Consider the following 18,043-nt stretch of genomic DNA (forward strand, 5'->3'; position numbering starts at 1 on the left):
AATTTGCATAAGTATGTAAATGAGTCGCCGATGCAGGTGTGTATTTACATAACCTCAGCGGCCGCAAACATTACACACACCTTCAAAATCTGAAAGCTGCATTATGAAAATGATGAATGAGGTTTTATAATTATATTCAATTAGTTTTTTTTTTTTTAATTGCAGTTCTGCCTATAACCGCTAGATGTCAGTAAATGCATGTATTGACTGTACGGTTGCTTACTTGGGTACTAAAGTTGTACAAAAGAATTTAATAAAAATACTTAAGTCTGCATTTTTTTTTTTATTCATAAACACAACCAATATGCAAACATATCCATGGACCGTTTTCTTCATAAAATATTGTGTTTGCTTACAGATTTTACTCCGCAGTAGACTGATCACAAAATATTCACAATATTACATACAGTATTTACATTATGGGCAAATTCTACAAAAATTGAATTGTATTAATTCATTTTTCTATGTTTAGTTTGGTAGAATTCAGTTTCGGTCTAGCATATTTCATCTTTTATTTTGGGCCATTATTTATATAGCTTTTATGTGCCATTATCACAAACAAATATCAGTACAACAATATTATATATATATATAGTATTTTAAAAAAAACCATTTCTATTGTATAAAAAGCTTATTTCACAGAAGTTAGCAATGGAAGACGGACAAGAAACCTTATTTGCATCTGGCTCAATTTTCAAATGCTGTACTAGAATGTATTTTATTAAGCGTTGCTTTTTGATGACATCATTGTCACGCCAATGCTACCGTATGTTGGAAAAACCAATCTTGCTTCCTCAAGATGGACGCGGAGGGTTTGACAATGTCTCCATTGAGTAGCTTTGGCTCTCCGGCCGGTTGACATGAGGGCAGAAAGTCGGCCGATTATTAACTGGGACGCCATTGTGTGTGTTTTGTCGCGTCGCTGGGAGGAATTTAAGCCATGCGCTGACAACGCCAAGCGAGTGGCGAGTCAAAAAAAAAAAAAAAAAAAACTTGGCCCTCCAGCTACATTTAACACATGGGGCATGTGTGTTAATTCTTCACAATTGTCGGAATATATTCACCGGCGCATGTTTAAATTTTTTTTATGTCAAATTTTAAGACTAATGTAGAATGATCACTGTTTATGGTTTTAATTTTGCTGTACCTGTTAAAATGACAATCTTCGTACTCGATTTATTCCACGTATTTAAAGACTGCACGCTTAAAACAGTCGGGTTAAAAATTAGACCCGAGCAGGAAATCGTTTACCGTATAACGTGCAAACACAACGCCTCCCTCCGTCTTCACCATACAGTGTGCGTGCTGGAGAGATGGGCAGCGCATGGACTCCTCTGTCTTAGAGCCCACGCGAGACCCCCCGCCAGGTTTTTGAATTCAGTGAGCAAAAATACTAAGCCAGTAAAAACCCTGAAAAAAAATAATAAACATTCCATGGTCCAGTCAAAAATGATTGGATGAAAAACGTTTGTTCCTGGACTGAATTATTCACAGCTGAGTAAACTTGCGTTCCAGAAAGGTCGGATTGTCGAGAGGAACATTGACGTCACCGGATGAGTCAAAGCGTGTCTGTACCTTCTCACTTGGTCGGACGGTTGCGCAATCCGCCCAAAACACGCTTAGCTGGATAAGTTTCATCATTCACTTCGGTCACAAGCTGCCACCTACCGAACTTCTTCTTACGATTTATGTATAGCCAGTCCAGGTGTCCGCCAGTCCCAGGTATTCCGGATTCTCCGCCGTGGGAGTGATAAATCCGTTGACTTGTCTCGGTACGTCCCTGTCCGGTTCCGCCGGGCTGTCGGTGACGGCTTTCGCTTTAGCTACTAGGTCCAGGTAGTACGGGTTGTCGAAGGCGGGTGCGGTGGAAGGGACCAAGTACCTGGGGTTCTCCACGCTGTGGCCTGACGTCAAGCCGTTCGGGAGGCGTCTGTCCACTTTAGAGATTTTCCGAGGGAGGGTGTTGGGTCGCGCCGGCTTGGGCTCGTGGACGTCCTGATTGACGTACTCTGTACGAAGGAAGGAAAAACATTTATTTTATTTGCTCCAACCGAATGCTGTGTCAGCAAATGGCGCCTGCCTGCCTACCTGGCGAGATGTGGTTGTTATTATTGACGTGATTTCTCCTGGGCAGCGTGTGATGAAGATGAGGAGGAAGGAACCCGTTGGGCCCGTCCGTCTCCAGTTCGTCCTGACTCCCGTAAGTGGGGTCTTTGCAGTAGCGGCCGGGGCTAGCCGGGGGCAGCGAGTGGTCATCCGGGGAGCCGTCCAGGAAGACCGAGTCGGACTGGCCGCCGGTCGAGGGGCTCCGTGCCAGCGTGGGGTAATGAGGGGTCCACGTACCGTTGGTGGCGCCGGCCCCTCCTGGTAGAGTGGGGTACTGATTGCGAGCGATTGTGCTGAGGGAGGGGTAGCTGCTGCGAGGGGCTGCCGCAACCACGGGGGCCTCGGTGTCTAAGCCCTGATCTCTACTCTGCGCATGATCAGACACAGAAAGGAGTTAGGAAGTCCACAAGTGGATCTTGAGAGTCAAAGGTCACTGACCCTGTAGGACTGATGTCTGGACGGCCCGTTTGACTGCGCCCCGTCTCCCTGAGTCCTGGGATAGAGGTTGGGTTGAGGCACCAGGTACTTCTCGGCATCCAGCAGCTCCCTCATGTTGTTACCGTCCTCCTCCAGAAGCATGCGGAAGAAGTGGCTGTCCACCGGGCTGGACATGCTCATCTGCTCGTCGTTCTGCGAGCACCACGACAAAAAAGGGACGCACATTTGAGTCAGCGCGAGGGGCTCCCATCTTTTTCGCCACGCTTACCTGAATGACCACATAGCGAGGCGGGTCCCTGGCCATGGCGGAAAAATCATTCACCAGATCTTTGAATCTGGGTCGGCTGTCTGGGTCAATCATCCAACCTTCCGTGCGGGAAAAACAATCAAGATGATTTTCAAAGGTCACCAGTCAAGACGCTGGGAAGTCAGAGCTTACATTTAACCATGATCATGTAGACGTCAATGGTGCAAATGAGGGGTTGCGGGAGCCGCTCGCCGCCTTCCAGAACATCGGGGATATCTCTGGCTGGGATCATGTCGTAAGGTTTGGCGCCAAACGTCATCAGCTCCCACACGGTCACTCCTGAGAGGCAAAAACAAGTCAGCAAAAATCACATTTGCACCACGCTGACCAACACCAACCGTAGCTCCAAACGTCGCTTTGATGCGTGAACTTCCTGTGCAGGATGGACTCCAGCGCCATCCATTTAATCGGAACCTAAACGCACAAACGTGTCGGTAAATAATTGAAAAGATACATAAAGATACGGCCATAATGCAATTTTACCTTCCCCCCATCGGCGTGATATTCCGTCTCGTCGATATCCAGCAAGCGTGCCAAGCCGAAATCGGTGATTTTCACGTGGTTGGGGTTTTTCACCAGGACGTTGCGGGCTGCCAAATCTCTGTGGACGAGGCGCACCTCCTCCAAATAGTTCATCCCCTGCGTGGACACCGTTTAAAATTCAGCAAAACTAAAAAAAACAAAATTTTGGGCATAAAGTGACATCACCCACCTTGGCGATCTGGACACACCAGTTGAGGAGGAACTGGGAGCCGATGCGATCTTTGTTCTCCCGGACGTAGTCGAGGAGGCAACCGTACGGCATGAGCTGAGTGACCAGCTGCACCGTGGAGGTCAAACAAATCCCCAGGAGGCGACACACGTAGGGACTGGCCACGCCTGCCATCACATAAGCTTCCTGGCAACAACAGCAAGGCGAAAAATGTTTTCACAGCTCCCAAATCTGTCAATAAAAAAAAGTCCGACTCACATCGAGGATTTCTTTATTGGCTCTAGGCGAGGTGTTCTCCCGTAAAACCTTGATGGCCACCGGGATCTTGACGTTTTCCCCTTCGGGTGTCCACACACCCTGCAAAGAGAATTATTAGTGTTTAAGATGACCACGCTCATGGAAAAGGGTGTCAAACCTTGTGAACGGTTCCAAAAGCTCCAGCTCCGAGTATTCGGAGCTTCTTCAACTCGGTTTCTTTCAGGATGCGCATCTGAGCCTGATTGGGCGAGGCGCCGCTGGGTGTTAAAGGTTCCACCAGCTGCCGAAGAAAATTCCGCCATGAAAAGCATTCCTTAAAGCGCTGGGCTTATTATGCATGGTGCCCACCTCGTGTTCCTGGAGGATCCTCCTCAGTGTCTCTTTCTTTTTCAGCTTCTTCTGTCTCCTCAGGAAGAAGACCAGCAAGGTGAGGAGGATGAAGAAGAGCACCACGCCACCCACAGCGGCTGCGATAGTCGTGCCCGGTCTACGCCCCAAAAAAATTCTTAGAACTTCACAGAAATTTAAATTCACTTTATTTTCAAATGAGCTTACCCCGTCTTGGGATGGACCGGACAACCTCTCTCATCCATCTGAGTGCAGCTGAGAGAAGATACAACCGTCGTCAGATTGTTGCCTTCAGCTTGTTTAGAACATGTGTGAACTCACGACAGGGTGCAGTTGGTGTTGCACGGCAAACAATGTCCCGTGGCGTTGCTGTACTTCCAAACCGTCTGCTGGTCCTCCTTCACCCCGCTGGGGCAATGCTCCACGCAGAACTCGCCGTCCTGGAAGTTCTGGCACTCGGTGCATTGGTCTGCACCCTGCGGTGAGATGTTGTTTTTTTAAGTTCATGTCAGCTGATCTAAAACTTTTGAAGCATCTTACCCGCCCGTGACATGTGACAGAGGCGTTGAGAGGTCGACACTCTGCGTGACAGGCGATGCACAGGAATCCATCGATGTATTCGCGGACGGGCCTGCAAGAAAAACAACAATATTATTGTGAATTTTTATTTATTTTTCATATTTTTATATGAATATATATAATAATTTATACATTTATTTTATATATATTTTTTTAGATTGATTTGAGTGTTAAAAAATGACAACATGAGTGAAAGTTTTAAAGATTTCGTTTTTATTGATTCAGTGCAGGCTCACCCCTGGTGGAGGTCACACTGCTCAACACACTGAGTGCCACGCTGGAAACTCTTGCAGGACACACACTGGCCGGGCCCCGGCCCCCAACATCCACCCTCACACAGGGGGTGACACACATGCCCCTCCCTCTCTGAAAAAAAAAAAATAAAAATTATTGATCTCCTCTCACATGATGCAAAGACAAATTTACCCACCGCAAACTTGGGGGTCTCGGTTTTGGTTGACGATATAGTGGGGCCCCTGGGTGGGATGCAGGAGGCTGCTCCAGGGTAACGAATTGGTATAGCACAGCCGAGGGTTGTTGTGTAACAGAATCAAACCGCCGCTGATGCTACGTAGCGAACGTAGCCCGAGCGACTGAATGTGAAGGTTCTGGACGGCCAGGGAAAACACACCCCTGATAAAAAAAAACAAAATGCAGTTGGAAGCAAAACATTGACAGTCATATCGGGACACATAATCATTCCACGAATGTGAAACACATAAGCGGACCTGGGTCGTGACTTATTTACACTCGCCTTGACCTAGTTTGAACGTGTTGTTCGCACTGACTGTTACTTTTGTCCCGGCTGACGCGTGTTGCCAGTTAAAGCAGTTGGCCTGGCTAATAATTAGCCTTTATAACCAGGAAAGTGTTTCGACTCAACACTCAGAGATTAGAGGCTTTAAAAAAAATTGCAATTCGCTGATCACCGTCTTACTTGTAGAGCATCCTGCCTCGGATCACCTTCAGGTTCTCAAACACAGACAAGTCGTTCCAGTCTTCTGGCCAGGCATCAATATACAAATAACCTGCAAATTCAGACCAAGATATATTATCTAAAGTTATTTATTCATTCGCTTTGCGGGATTTTAAAAAAAAAAAACAACACGAGGAGAGGTGCTATACCTGTAATCTCCTCCAGGTTTTTGAAGGCCTTCAGGTGCTCGAGAGTCAGGCCTGATGTGTTGGTTGCAGGGTCCCTAAATGTCAAAAATGAAGAACTATTTAGGAGGAACTTTAGCGATTTTATAGCATGAACGAACATGACTGATCACTTCCTCGTTCACATTTAAAAAAAAAAAAAACTTACGAAATGAAGCTCTGAGGGAGAAAGGCCAGACTTCCAAATATCTTCTTACAAGCACTGAATTGTTCCACATTAGAAGAGGTTACCATGGCGACACTGTGGTTGTCCATGATGCCAAGGTTGTCCATCCCCAGGCCATAACACACTGTGAATTCAAGTCACAACATGACATGGGGGAGGGGGTGGGGGAGATGATTACAACTCATAAATACATGAAGCAGAACTTTAGAAGGAATCCAAACACTCACCTTTTGGACAATCTCCTTCACACTTTTCACATTTCTGCATCTCGTCCCCGTCGGGATTGGAGACGATGACTTCCTGGTTGGCTTTGGGGCAAACTAACGTGCAGGCGACGTCCATAGCTAGATAATTATCTAAAGACAAAGACCGACGTTAATCCATCACATCGTGGGCTCGCTTCTTGGAATTTTTAACGATCTGGTCTCACATGGACAGGTTTTGATGCAGGTGGCTCCAAAGGTAAACTTTTTGTCCGGGTTGGGTTTGGTCTGAAAGGTGACCGGGTCGTATATGGTGGGCGGGGGACAATCGTACTTGCACACGCCGCTGTCGTTGAAGTGTCGGCACGCCTGCGGAGAAGAAGGCGTGAGGTGACTCTTAGTGAAATCAAAACTAAAAAAATTAAATAATCCAAAGGTGTCATTTACCAGACAGTCGGAGTCTTTGGGTCCAGTGCACCCGGCGGAGCACTGCATGTGACAGCAGTCGTTGGGCAGAGGGCCTTTGCATCGCTGGCAGCCTGACGTGCAACTGATCCGTGTCACTGCAGCAGGGGAAACATCTAAATGGCATGCCGTTTAAAAAAAAACAAAAAAAAAAACAGCACTTACAAGTTTGGCAATCCTGTGAAGTTTCTCCCCAACAGCTGTTCTTGCACACAGGTGAGCAACTCGGACCTGGCGAGGCCAAAGGTGACAAATCAAGTATGCGATTAAGGTGTCAAATATTTCAAGGGATTGCTCACAGTCGGACGCTCTCGGCTGCAGTCGGTGTGGCCCGGCGTGGATGTTCTGCCCATCCAAAGTGTCCCTCCACACAATGTTCTGGGGGTCCGGGAAGCAAAGCTGAGGGTTTCCCCAAATATAAACCACGCCCAAAAGGATCTCTGCGAGAAGATTCATGATAGATGCTCAGAAAGCAAATGATTTTAACCTTCCTACTCGTGACCTTTTCCCAACCTGTTAGGCTCCGAAGACGAAGTGTCCTGAGTCCACCCTGACCGTCCCGGGTGTTATCCTGCACCACCAGGGCATAGCTGGAATTGTACAGCTGGCTGCCTCGGATAATCCGAAGGTTGTCCAAAGGCACCAGGCTCACGGAGACATGAGCCACCAGCACATAGCCTTGCACCTCCACAATCCCCTGTCAAATGCGGACATAAAATGTGAGATGCGATACCGACCCTTCAGGAGGAGGGGGTTCCTCAAGGTTCACTTCTAAGCCCACTGTAGTTAAAATATCAATGCAATCTTGATCTAAAAGAAACACCTGTAGGAAGGAGAGGTCCGGAGTTCCATGAAGGTGCGTAATCTCCAGGTTGCCATGGACGACCTGGCAGCCGGTGTAAAGTAACCTCAAGGTCTCGTAGTGATTTTCCAAGCTGGAGGGCAGGGCAAGCTTCATGTCCGTGCCCAGGCACACTGCAACACATTAAAAACGTCATGGGTGTTTGCGTAAGCGAGCACACCTAGCAATTAGTCAACTCATCAATTGCTTAGAAATTATTTTAATTGTCATTCTGGAATCCACGCTGATTCTTTCATATACCACTAGGGGGAGCACTTTGCAAATCAGTGTATATTAATTGCTAATTTTCTTGATTCTGTGATCTATGTGAGTTTATTTATTGTTGCAAAAGAAAGAGAAGTTGGCGCTAAATACAAAAGATAAATGTTCCACTGAGATTCCCCACAGTGGGCCACTAAATTGGGGGTCGTCCAATGTTGCAGTCCACAGTGGGGGCTCACACATAGCTCCCATGCTTCAGCAATCAGTCATACCGTGGATAGTCCCTCCCCCTCTTCTTCTCGAGGTTATAAATGACTTCCTCTGACATGCTGCCAACAGCCCCGCCACAAAAGTCCACGCACTTTTCCTGCCTGACCCCCCCCCCCCACTTGTACTATCGGTGTCTCTGATACTGTGACTAAGTCTCAGGTCCAAATGAAACCTGACGGGAAGCGGCAAGTCTCTTGACAGCAAATGGCGCAATGCAAGTCTGCCAAAAATACACACCCCAGCCGTCACAGCTTGTGTCAGGTGTCAATTCCTCGCTGCTTGAGCGCTGATATCATCATGAATCGTTTGACTCGTCGAAAGGGGACAAATTAAGTCACGATTCGATCGATGGGTAGAAAGTTTTGCAAATCTGCGCCCGCAAACAGCAGCTCGGACAAACGCCTTTTAAAACCACACACACTCAAAGTTGCAGATGTGAGAAATGGGGACCAACATAACATGAACACATTTTTCCCACTAAAGAAAAAAAAAAAGAGAGAGACGAGTGTTGCTCAACATACAAGCTGAACAGGATCCTACATCGGCGCAAGTCCTCATTCACGCCCGCTGTTGTTTTGAGATTAGCATCACAAACACGGCAGGCTTTCACGTTGACTGCCGCCGCAGTGCATGAGAGCAGCTGCGTTCGGCTTCAAAATGGACGGATTGTATCGAAAAAAGATTCGGACAAAGTCCGCCTTGTTGAAGACGAAATGAATATGAAAGTGGACCAACGCGGGGAGTGAAAATAAATAAATAAGACCACAAGAATCGGAGACTAGTCAATCACAGCTGGCCCGGAGGTGATCTGAAAACTGCATTAATCACAATTTATCATTTCTTTTTTTTAAATCTCTTTATTATGTCGTGTATTCAAATAACAGCCAGTTGTCAGCACTCATGCACAACTGATGCTTAATATTGATTGACGCTCAAAGTGCACCGACCTGTTCCCGCCGACAATGCTCATTTGTTTACCTGTGACAAGCGACCGTGTCACGGTACGTTACGTACCGTAATGGCATCTAAAATCATTCCCGCTCAACTGCCAAGTTACACAATTACTCACAGGCAGAACGCTTTCAAGGCCAGGCCCAAAATAAATCAGCCATATCGATGTAAATATGAAAGTATCATATTGACTGCTCTTAAAACACTGCTTTTAGTCATATTGATCTTTATGTGCTGACCTCAAAAAACAATTTTTATGCACCCCATTGGCATATCTGACCCTGCAACAAGACATTAGCAAATAGGAACCAAAATACTGACGTTGCCACATTCAGAAATATATTATTACTATGAATAAAACAGCTTTAACTTGTATTTTACTCATAGCAATAACAAGTGTTCTTCTTTGTCTCCTAACTACTGCAGGTACCTTTTACACAGTGCCGCCTAGTGGTCGGACTGAAACACTACATGAAGGCATTTTTAATCAAAATTGCAAAATGTCAACACATTATCAAGTCTAAATTTGTAACTTTCCAGGATTCTGCAACACACTTGTGCAAACCTGAGCTTCTCGCAGGAAAATACGTGGCCACTGAGTTCAAGTGTCATGAGCAGGTTGCAACAGGTAGAGTTACCGAAAGGCAGAGATAGATCAAATCGAATTAATTTCGCAGTGAAACTTAAACAGTTGGTGGTGTGCATTCAAAAGCGTCCCTCCTCACACTGGCATGCAGTCAGTCACTCAGACAGACATGACAAGTGGCTCTCTAATCAGACAATGTCCTCCTGTTTTAGAAGCACTGGTGAATAATTGACATCGCAATGATCCTCGCTTGTACAATGCACGTCTTGTTGTTGTTGTTATTGTTGTTTACATGCACGGCTAACTAGCTAACTAGCCGCTTGGCAGTCTGGCTGCACACGCCATAAGTTGCAAAGCAGGTTCTCATATTTGTTACCTGAGCTTTTTTTTCTTCTCCTTTTCTTCTTTTCTACTCGCGCTGTTTGCGTATACGTGCAGTATGTCAAATCGGAACACTTTGTGGGAAGTTAGAAGTAGATGAGGAACTTTTGGGGGCGACAGGTGTGATTCTCAGGTCGAAAGCTATTCAATGTCACACACACACTTTGATTTGATTCAGGGAGATTCTGTTATATAGGGTTAAACGGCGAGTAAATGTGAGTTTGTGTGTGCTGTTTGATGCATAAAAGTCACTCACCTTCCCTGGCCAACGAGCCCGACCCTCGGAGCAACACGGCCCCGAGCAAGAGCAAACTTTTCACCGCCTCCATCTGCAGACTCTCCCCGGGGCGACGCTAGTCCATACCCCCGACTTCCAGACGCCCGCTATTCCCGTTCAGACTTTTCTTGTCCACGATGAGGCAAGTCGCCGTTTTTTGTTGATCGTGATCAACTTTATTTGTCGCCCCTCACACAATCTCAGACTTCCTCTGAGAGATTGCGTGTCTGTTGGTAGTAAAGCGTGTCTGCGCGCGCACGACACCAAGAGCGCTCCTGTGAAGGCCTGACAGGGGCGTGGCCGGACAACCCTTATTACTTAACCCTCTGCTGGATGAATGAATGATAAAATCATTTAAAAAAAAAAATCATATTCTTTGCTTTACATTCAATTGACATTGTGTTGCTCCTTCTGGTGTGCACATCTTGGCCACCTGGTGGCAGTATAATATATAATAGTACTTTACAAAGGTACTAAATGTCCATTTTTTAAATATAATTTCATCTCCAATGAAAAGTCAGAAACCCCACAGTGTGCATTGGCTCATTTCTCCCCTAAATGACATCATTGTGCTTGTGCCAAATTAACTTGGTGCTTCCTGCTGATGTGTAAGAGCCACTGAGAACTCATGGAGACTTATTATTCACCAAGCCCTCTATCCTTTCACTTTTTTTCATGCCCCTCTCTCCAGGCTCGCAAACCAGGAGGAAGAATAAAGTCCATTCATCCTCATGTGGCCCCCAGTGTCTCCACCCACAGGAGCCCGGGTCAGAGTCCAAAGCTAGTGCACCCAACTATCAGCCAACAGTTCAAGTGAAGTCACTTCCTGCCAGATAAAATACCTGTCTCTGCTTTTAAGGTTTATTTTCGCGATTAGAACAAACCCCAAAGAGTGCAAAACAAATTTTTCAAACCGCTTATCCTCACAAAAGCTCATCAAGCCACATTTAATGTAGTGATTGTCTTGTACCGCAAGAGGGAGCCAAAGACCAGCAAGTAACTAGGACTCAAGTTTGCAGCCATGTAAAGTTCAATTTCTACACAACAAAACCACACGAGTGACCGTCCTCTATCAACAAAGAATATTTTTATTTTATTTTTCCAAGATCTTGAAATGTGCTTTTTGTGTGAGGTGAAATGGAGGGTAGGAGACAGTTGATGTGCAGCTAAAAGGGACACAAAATGTAAAAAAAATGGAATTCAAATAATAACTTATTATAACACAGCACTGAACATTTTTTTTTATCTCTTTGGAATAAATTATGTTCATACAGCTTCTTCTTGTAAAATTGATTTTGAATATTGAAGTGATTATGAAACATATATTTAATTTCTTATAGTGTCTACTATGTTCATACCATCACTAAATTTATCCCATCACACTCAAACCCATAGTCACTCGCCAATTTATTAAGTGCACGTGAACTGTTGTGTCGTGAAATGCTCACAAACAATTAGCTGAAGAATTCTATGAAACAAAACACATGGTGCAGGACTATTGTATTCCACTGCATTCATTGTCCCGTCGCAAACAGAAAGGCATGAGGCGAATTCCAAACGCAACGCACGGGCGGGTGCATCCCTAAAGTGCACATATGCAAAGTGGGGGCAGCTCTGAGGGAAATGGGATCAGTCACATGGAAGGATGAGGCAGTGATGACACCAGAATGCAGTCACTAGGGCTGAACAATATCAAATTTGAATTGAAAAAGAAAAAAATTTGATTAATTTTCAAATTGTTCAGCCCTAGTTTACATATAAGGACATTTTGGGGGGAGGTGGCATTCTAAGGGGATACTGCAGCAATGAAATCCATACAAAAGCCATCAAAATTCCTCTTATAATATAGAACACTCTTCTAGAAATGCTTCTTATTCCTTTCAAAAATTTGTCTTCACGCTAAAAAGGCAATCCAGGTGAATAAAATATTAAATTTCATAATGGTCGATCACATCGCACTCAAAATAAAGCACCGTAAAATAATAAGAAAATAATTGAGGGAGTGGGTGATGGATTAAAAAAAAGATCAAAAGCAGCAAAGGAGACAACAGAGGCACGAAATAAAAGAGAAATATCTCAGTCAGCAAAAAGGTCGTTCAAACAAAACCTCGTCCCATTCTTTCTAGAATAATCTACTCAACAAGGGTGACGACGCTGCCACTTTTTGCACGGGGATTTTTAGCGCCACCTATCGAAGGGAAGCGTGAACTGCACTTATGCCGAGTCGGGCTCATAATTCAATATTGGAGAAAACAATACGTTCTTGTTCACCCTGTTTTTCCACATGGCAAATAAATAAAAATAATAAAACAATGTAAACAGTTGTGATCGATGGAAGGTGTCATGCAGGACACGAGGGAGACGGCTCTACTTCTACGTGGAGGGCTTCGGCGGCCACAATTGGAGAGAGGTGGCGCTGTCGGACGACGGGACTCTGGCCCTACTCGAACTTGACGCCCAGCTTCTCGGTGTTGAGCAGGTAGAGGCTGTCGTCGATCAGGAAACTGGAGCGACCAATGCATACTTGTTAACCATTCCAGACATGAATCATCTCTTTGAAATATTTGACCGTATTATTTGGAGGCCTGACCTGTAGAAAAGGAAGTGCACGGGGATGGTGCTCAGGTGCCAAATGGCATGCGCGTCCAGGACCCACCGATAAGGCGGGAAGTCCAGCAGCTCCAGAAGGGCCAGGCCGTGAAGCAGCACAACCACCAGGCCACACTTCCACCAGTACGGCAGCGTCCGCCGGTTGCTCCAACACCAGCACAGCCACCACAGCAGGTTCACCATGCCTTCAAGTAAGAGCCCAAGAATGGATGCTAAGCGCGTTCCTAAACGGTCACCTATTAGCTACCATGTCTTACCAAAAAAGGTGTTGGCGGCCATGTTGTAGCCATAGTCGAAACGGACAAAGGTTAAGTAGGAAATGTGTGACGTGAATGCCAAGATGAGCACCACCCCCATGATGCTGGACACCCACGGGTGCTTCAGCCCCAACGTTCTGCCAAAGACAAGTTTTATGTTCTAACAAGTCCATTTGTTTTGCAGCAACTCGAACGTTGGCAATTACCTGACGCAGCACAAGTAAATGGAGTAGAGAATGACTGCAGTAGCACAGAAATAGTCCATTTTCTGCAAGAGAACATAAAAGTCCAGATCAAGGTCGAGAGATATGCTTCATTTTTGTCCTGTCTTGAATAGCTGTTACCTCAGTGAGGAAGGTGTCGCGAGTGTGGAACACTGTGGACCAGAACCAGGCGTTGAGCGACACCTTTAAACACAAACACAGCGTCATCGAGTTAAAAAAAACCCAAAACGTCCCCGCTTCCTTTTCTGCAATCGTGTTAAATAGCGAGACCAGAGAGAAGGCGTTGATGGTGTGGAACATGGGGCTCTGCCGTGGCACGGTGCTCCGGTAGCGCAGCAGCATGAGAAGGCACGCCAGGCCGTTCAGGAGAGAGGCGAGGGCGGACGCCGGCTCCTCGAAGCACAGGAAGCGTGTAAACGGCCACTGAGATACACATTAGGAAAAAAAATGTCAAATAAAAGACTGTGAGTGTTCATCTAAAGCAACGTTGATATCCACTTAAATCACAAAAGAGATTTTGAACCTTGCCGTGGAACTGCGGGACCTCGTAGCCTCCAGCCTGGTAAAGACCAACGGTGGTCCACATGCACTCATAGCGACAGTCGTCTCGACAAGTCCAACCTGGAGGTCAAATAAAAGTCATTTATAGTGTCACCAGGGGTCTTCATTCACCTGTTGCCATTTATCCACCAGAATAATAATCAAGCAGGGCCAGATAAGTGGATGAAAGTTGAAATTGGGATCAATTGATCAACGCTGGTGATAATGTGCCTAACAATAAAGAATAAGAAACACCAGAATAATTGCAATGAAACCAAAGAGGTGATTATGGTTCAATGCTCCACTTTTGCAACACCTTGCTAGACAAGAAAAACCTGCTTTCAACTTGTGCAGCGACACCAACAGGCCAAACAGTTTAGTTTTTGTCGCAAACAAAACTACTTCAAGTTATCTTCAAAAGCCTCTTAATATAAATACAAAAAAAATTGATGTGTTTTGTTATGAAATTTGTTCAAGGCTGACCAAGTTTTAATCATGACCTTTGAGTATATTATCATCTTTTCAGGCCGAGAATACGAAAATCTGCCGTATCTTCTATATAATAATGGTTCACGGAATATTTGACCCTAGTCCTGGAATTTTACTGACGAGCCCTTGAGCTGGAATAATATGAAATGTGGATTAAATAAACACACAAACCAAAACAACAACAACAACAACAACTAGGACAGCTCACCTGTCAGCGCCATGTACTGCGGCTGGACTGCCTGGTACCACCGTAACCGAACTCCGGTGCAGTTGCTTTGGACACACTGACTCACACAGTCCCGGTACACCGAGTCTTTGTCACCCTGGGAGCCCACCACGGTGGTCGCCGATATGAGCAGCACGACGACCACCACCGAGGCCGCTCTGCCAGATGTGCAGCGGGGGGGGCGCGGCGAGGCCATGGTCGTGGTAGTGGATCTTGGACCGGCGGTGGCACTCACAAAGGCACGGCGAGGCGACAATGGCATCGAGGGATTCCGGAACAAACAGTCCACATTACCAAATTGCCATTTCTCTGTGAGCAAGTGGTTTTGCAGTGGTGATGGTCTCCTCGGGGAACCGCCAGTCAAAGGGGTCCCCCCACCCCCTGGCCTTTGAAAAAACGTCACAACTCATGCATAACTTACTTCCGGTCAAACCTTTCAAAGTAAACTCATTTTGTAATGACGCGGTTTATTCCTTCATCTGAGTCTAGCCACTTATCCATCCTTTCATTTTTAACACTGTTAATGGAGGGTGCTAAAGCCTATCCCAGTTGACGTCAGGCGAAAGGCAGACTGGTCGCCACCCAACACCGGTACACGTCATCCATTCATATTTTCACATCATTATTATTTTATTTTGAAGAAGCTTTTTGTTACGAATCTGTACTTCCTGCGCATAAATCACGTGGGTAAATGAAGGCTACCGGACACTCTATTAGGTACACTAACACAATCCTGCACTGTTTAACAACCTTTAATACATAACAAAGTTGGCTCACGTGTTATTTTAATATCTGTTGTTATCTAGTGGAAGAGCATAAAATAATTCTCCCTTTTGCCATAGTCACTGGAATATATAGATGAACATCAAAATAATATTTTCAGACTAGTTAAGTTAAATTAGATAATTTACCACAGACCACTCATCAATGTCCTAAAAAAATCCCAAAAGTTTAAAGCAAGAATAACATGACATAGATGGACATGACATGCAGAGAAAGAGCGACTGCGGGGCAAAAATACACGTAATGCAATGGACTGCGTAATGTTTTGCATTGCTCTGTCGCCGTCTTGTGGCGAATATGGTGAAATACATGCTTAAACCATTAATGGTTATGTCCCTGCGTCTAGCCTAACCAAAACAACAGAACGGTACGAAATACAGTGGCTTTTATTTGTACTTCTTTCTTTGTTACAATGGAGACATGGACAGTCACAACAACAGGTGGGAAACAGCAGCAAGGGGGGCGAGGAGAGGCAAGCCAGTGTGACTTCTTTCTTTCCTTCCTCCCCCCCCTCATCATCTTTCAGCATCTCTATGGCCCCTGCAACCTGACCTGTCCTCTGGGAGAAGGAAGTGGGTGGACGTTGACTATTTTAGTGCAAAACTCCCGTTCCTCCTCCACAAAAAGAGGACAATTCAGAGTTGAGACAAACAGACCAAGTGGGTCAACCTGCTTACTTGTTTCAAGTAAGAGGACCTGAGTAGGCCGGGGCGGACGGGGTGCATGTATGTGTCAGGGGGGGTTGATATAATTTGGCGTGGAATTAACGTTGTTTTGTTTTGCAGAGAGGAAGGTTTACTCTTCCTTTTCCTCTCCGTGTGTGATGACGTAGCAGATGTTCTTGTAGTCCACGTTGCCAGCCACATCGGGGGGGAAAGCGGCCCACAGGTTGGTCATCTGGATGGAGGACAATGGAAAATGTTGATTTTGTGAAATGAATAAAAAAAAATAAGTGTGTTCATAATAACCGAGCTCACCTCCTCGGCGGTGAACCTGTCACACTGGGTTGTCAGGAGCTCCTCAAGGCTAGAGAAGTCAAATGGACATCAGGTTATGTTGATTCAAAACAGAAGAATGAAACATCTTACAATTCTTTCTTGATGGAGCCGGTGGCCTCGGGGTCCAGGACCTTGAAAGCGCTCACGATAACGTCCTCGGGATCAGCGCCTGATTAAGGAAAGTCCGGTTAACTTTCCTAATGTTGTCAAATTGCCATTGGAGTATTTTTAGTTTTCAAAATCAGCGGACCCTTCAGCTTCTCGCCAAACATGGTGAGGAAGACTGTGAAGTTGATGGGACCACTGGCTTCTTTCACCATGGCCTCCAGCTCCTCATTCTTCACATTGAGTTGGCCCATGGTAGCCAACACGTCCCTCAGGTCGTCCTTGCTGATGATGCCATCTCGGTTCTGGTCAATGATTGTGAAAGCCTGCGGCGACATGACACGTACATCAGAAACGCGCTATTCTGATCATCCATGTGGCTTGCCTACATCAACTTGTAAATGCTGCCCGTCTCACTTTGCCCATGTGAAACCGTAGATGACATCGGACACCGTTGGGGACTTGGCAGCTGGTGGGCCACTTGTTTTCTCAAGGTGTTAAAATGGCTTCGGAATGCCAGACAAGCCCGTTGCATGCGGGCGGTCGGTATCCATGACATCTGTCACCTACCACGCACCCGAACTCGGTCGCCCTTTTTCACCTCGTGGCTATTCTTCTCCTTTCTGTTCCATCACCTCCAGAGGCCATCAAGGGGGGTTTAGCCCCTTATTTGGATCTTTGGCACCCCTGACCAATCATATTGCGCAAACTGCTTTTTATTTAAATGTGACTGTTCCTGCTTCTATTGACTGCTAATCCCACCAGCTGTTGGGCAGCATTCCAGTGGGGTCACACGGGAGGCCGACGTAACCCCTCGGCCACCTCCGGCGTCATCACTTTTATATAGTTCTGTTTTGCATGAGATGGAGAGAAGGTTACCTCCTTGTACTCCTGGATCTGGCTCTGCTCAAACATGGAGAACACGTTGGAGGAGCCGCCCTCGCCCTGCTGCTGTCTCCTCTTGGCCTTCTTGGGTGCCTACAGGTACAATTCATGCCGATTGAATTTTTGAGAAAAAAAAAAAAGTCTGATAATAATTGACTTTATTGCTATTTCATCGTTTGGAAAGTAAGCCAGAGTTCAGTACGAAAATGGCCCAGCATGCAATCTTGAATGCAATTTGAAATCATGACGCAAAAACTCACCATCTCTCAACTTTGTTGGGTTGTTGTTGGTCAAGACGAGAAGCCTACGCCGAGCCGATGTGACTGACATGCAAGCGACGGACCCCTTTGGGCCTTATATACCGGCCCGGTGGGGGGCTAACTTTAGCCACACCATCAGGTTTGGCAGCAAAGCAGAGCTAAGGACAAAGTAAGAGGGAAAAAGAGGCGGAGCGAGGAGGTGGCGGGTCCTACGTCGGCTAACCGGCGTTCCAAAATAGGCATCGGGAAACTTGGAATGAGGTGAATTCAATGCCAGCATGCAGGCTGGGACTAAAATGGCTAAAGTCAACTCCAGGAGAACAAAAGATGAGTACTCATGGACTGACACCAAGTCCGAAGTGACTAATGCGCCGTGCATTTTCAAGTATCATCAC

At 46.0% G+C, this 18,043-nt stretch overlaps 3 protein-coding genes across 4 annotated transcripts; all 3 read right to left on the bottom strand.

Annotated features, from left to right (window-relative positions):
* Positions 1-263: 263 nt before the first annotated feature.
* Positions 264-10,539, bottom strand: erbb2 (erb-b2 receptor tyrosine kinase 2). 2 transcript variants are annotated; one of them, XM_049758508.2, is made up of 28 exons: positions 10,251-10,539; positions 7,567-7,718; positions 7,257-7,440; positions 7,043-7,183; positions 6,909-6,974; positions 6,726-6,841; positions 6,506-6,647; positions 6,303-6,431; positions 6,058-6,199; positions 5,874-5,947; positions 5,686-5,776; positions 5,179-5,381; positions 4,985-5,114; positions 4,710-4,800; positions 4,491-4,645; positions 4,377-4,424; positions 4,170-4,308; positions 3,979-4,101; positions 3,822-3,920; positions 3,564-3,749; positions 3,335-3,490; positions 3,190-3,265; positions 2,984-3,130; positions 2,813-2,910; positions 2,545-2,736; positions 2,089-2,473; positions 1,883-2,009; positions 264-1,798 (listed from the first exon to the last, which is right to left on the bottom strand). In XM_049758508.2, exons 1-28 carry the CDS (start codon positions 10,321-10,323, stop codon positions 1,687-1,689), a joined length of 3,777 nt encoding a protein of 1,258 aa, XP_049614465.1. In that variant the 5' UTR covers positions 10,324-10,539; the 3' UTR covers positions 264-1,686. The 2 variants fall into 2 exon arrangements, with proteins under 2 accessions (XP_049614465.1, XP_049614464.1); XM_049758507.2 differs by having other exon boundaries at positions 264-2,009.
* An 802-nt stretch (positions 10,540-11,341) lies between these two features.
* On the bottom strand, positions 11,342-15,083 carry pgap3 (post-GPI attachment to proteins phospholipase 3). The gene is made up of 8 exons (XM_049758509.2): positions 14,600-15,083; positions 13,886-13,983; positions 13,633-13,785; positions 13,483-13,545; positions 13,345-13,406; positions 13,139-13,275; positions 12,862-13,066; positions 11,342-12,775 (listed from the first exon to the last, which is right to left on the bottom strand). Exons 1-8 carry the CDS (start codon positions 14,877-14,879, stop codon positions 12,712-12,714), a joined length of 1,062 nt encoding a protein of 353 aa, XP_049614466.1. The 5' UTR covers positions 14,880-15,083; the 3' UTR covers positions 11,342-12,711.
* Positions 15,084-15,768: 685 nt separating this feature from the next.
* On the bottom strand, positions 15,769-17,807 carry mylpfb (myosin light chain, phosphorylatable, fast skeletal muscle b). Its single transcript, XM_049758541.2, has 6 exons — positions 17,649-17,807; positions 17,383-17,481; positions 16,649-16,829; positions 16,489-16,567; positions 16,378-16,426; positions 15,769-16,297 (listed from the first exon to the last, which is right to left on the bottom strand). The coding sequence occupies exons 1-6, from the start codon at positions 17,649-17,651 to the stop codon at positions 16,196-16,198; spliced, it is 513 nt and encodes a 170-aa protein (XP_049614498.1). The 5' UTR covers positions 17,652-17,807; the 3' UTR covers positions 15,769-16,195.
* Between the last annotated feature and the right edge of the window lie 236 nt (positions 17,808-18,043).

This window comes from Syngnathus scovelli, chromosome 21, assembly GCF_024217435.2.
Source record: "Syngnathus scovelli strain Florida chromosome 21, RoL_Ssco_1.2, whole genome shotgun sequence".
NCBI classification, from domain to species: Eukaryota; Metazoa; Chordata; class Actinopteri; order Syngnathiformes; family Syngnathidae; genus Syngnathus; species Syngnathus scovelli.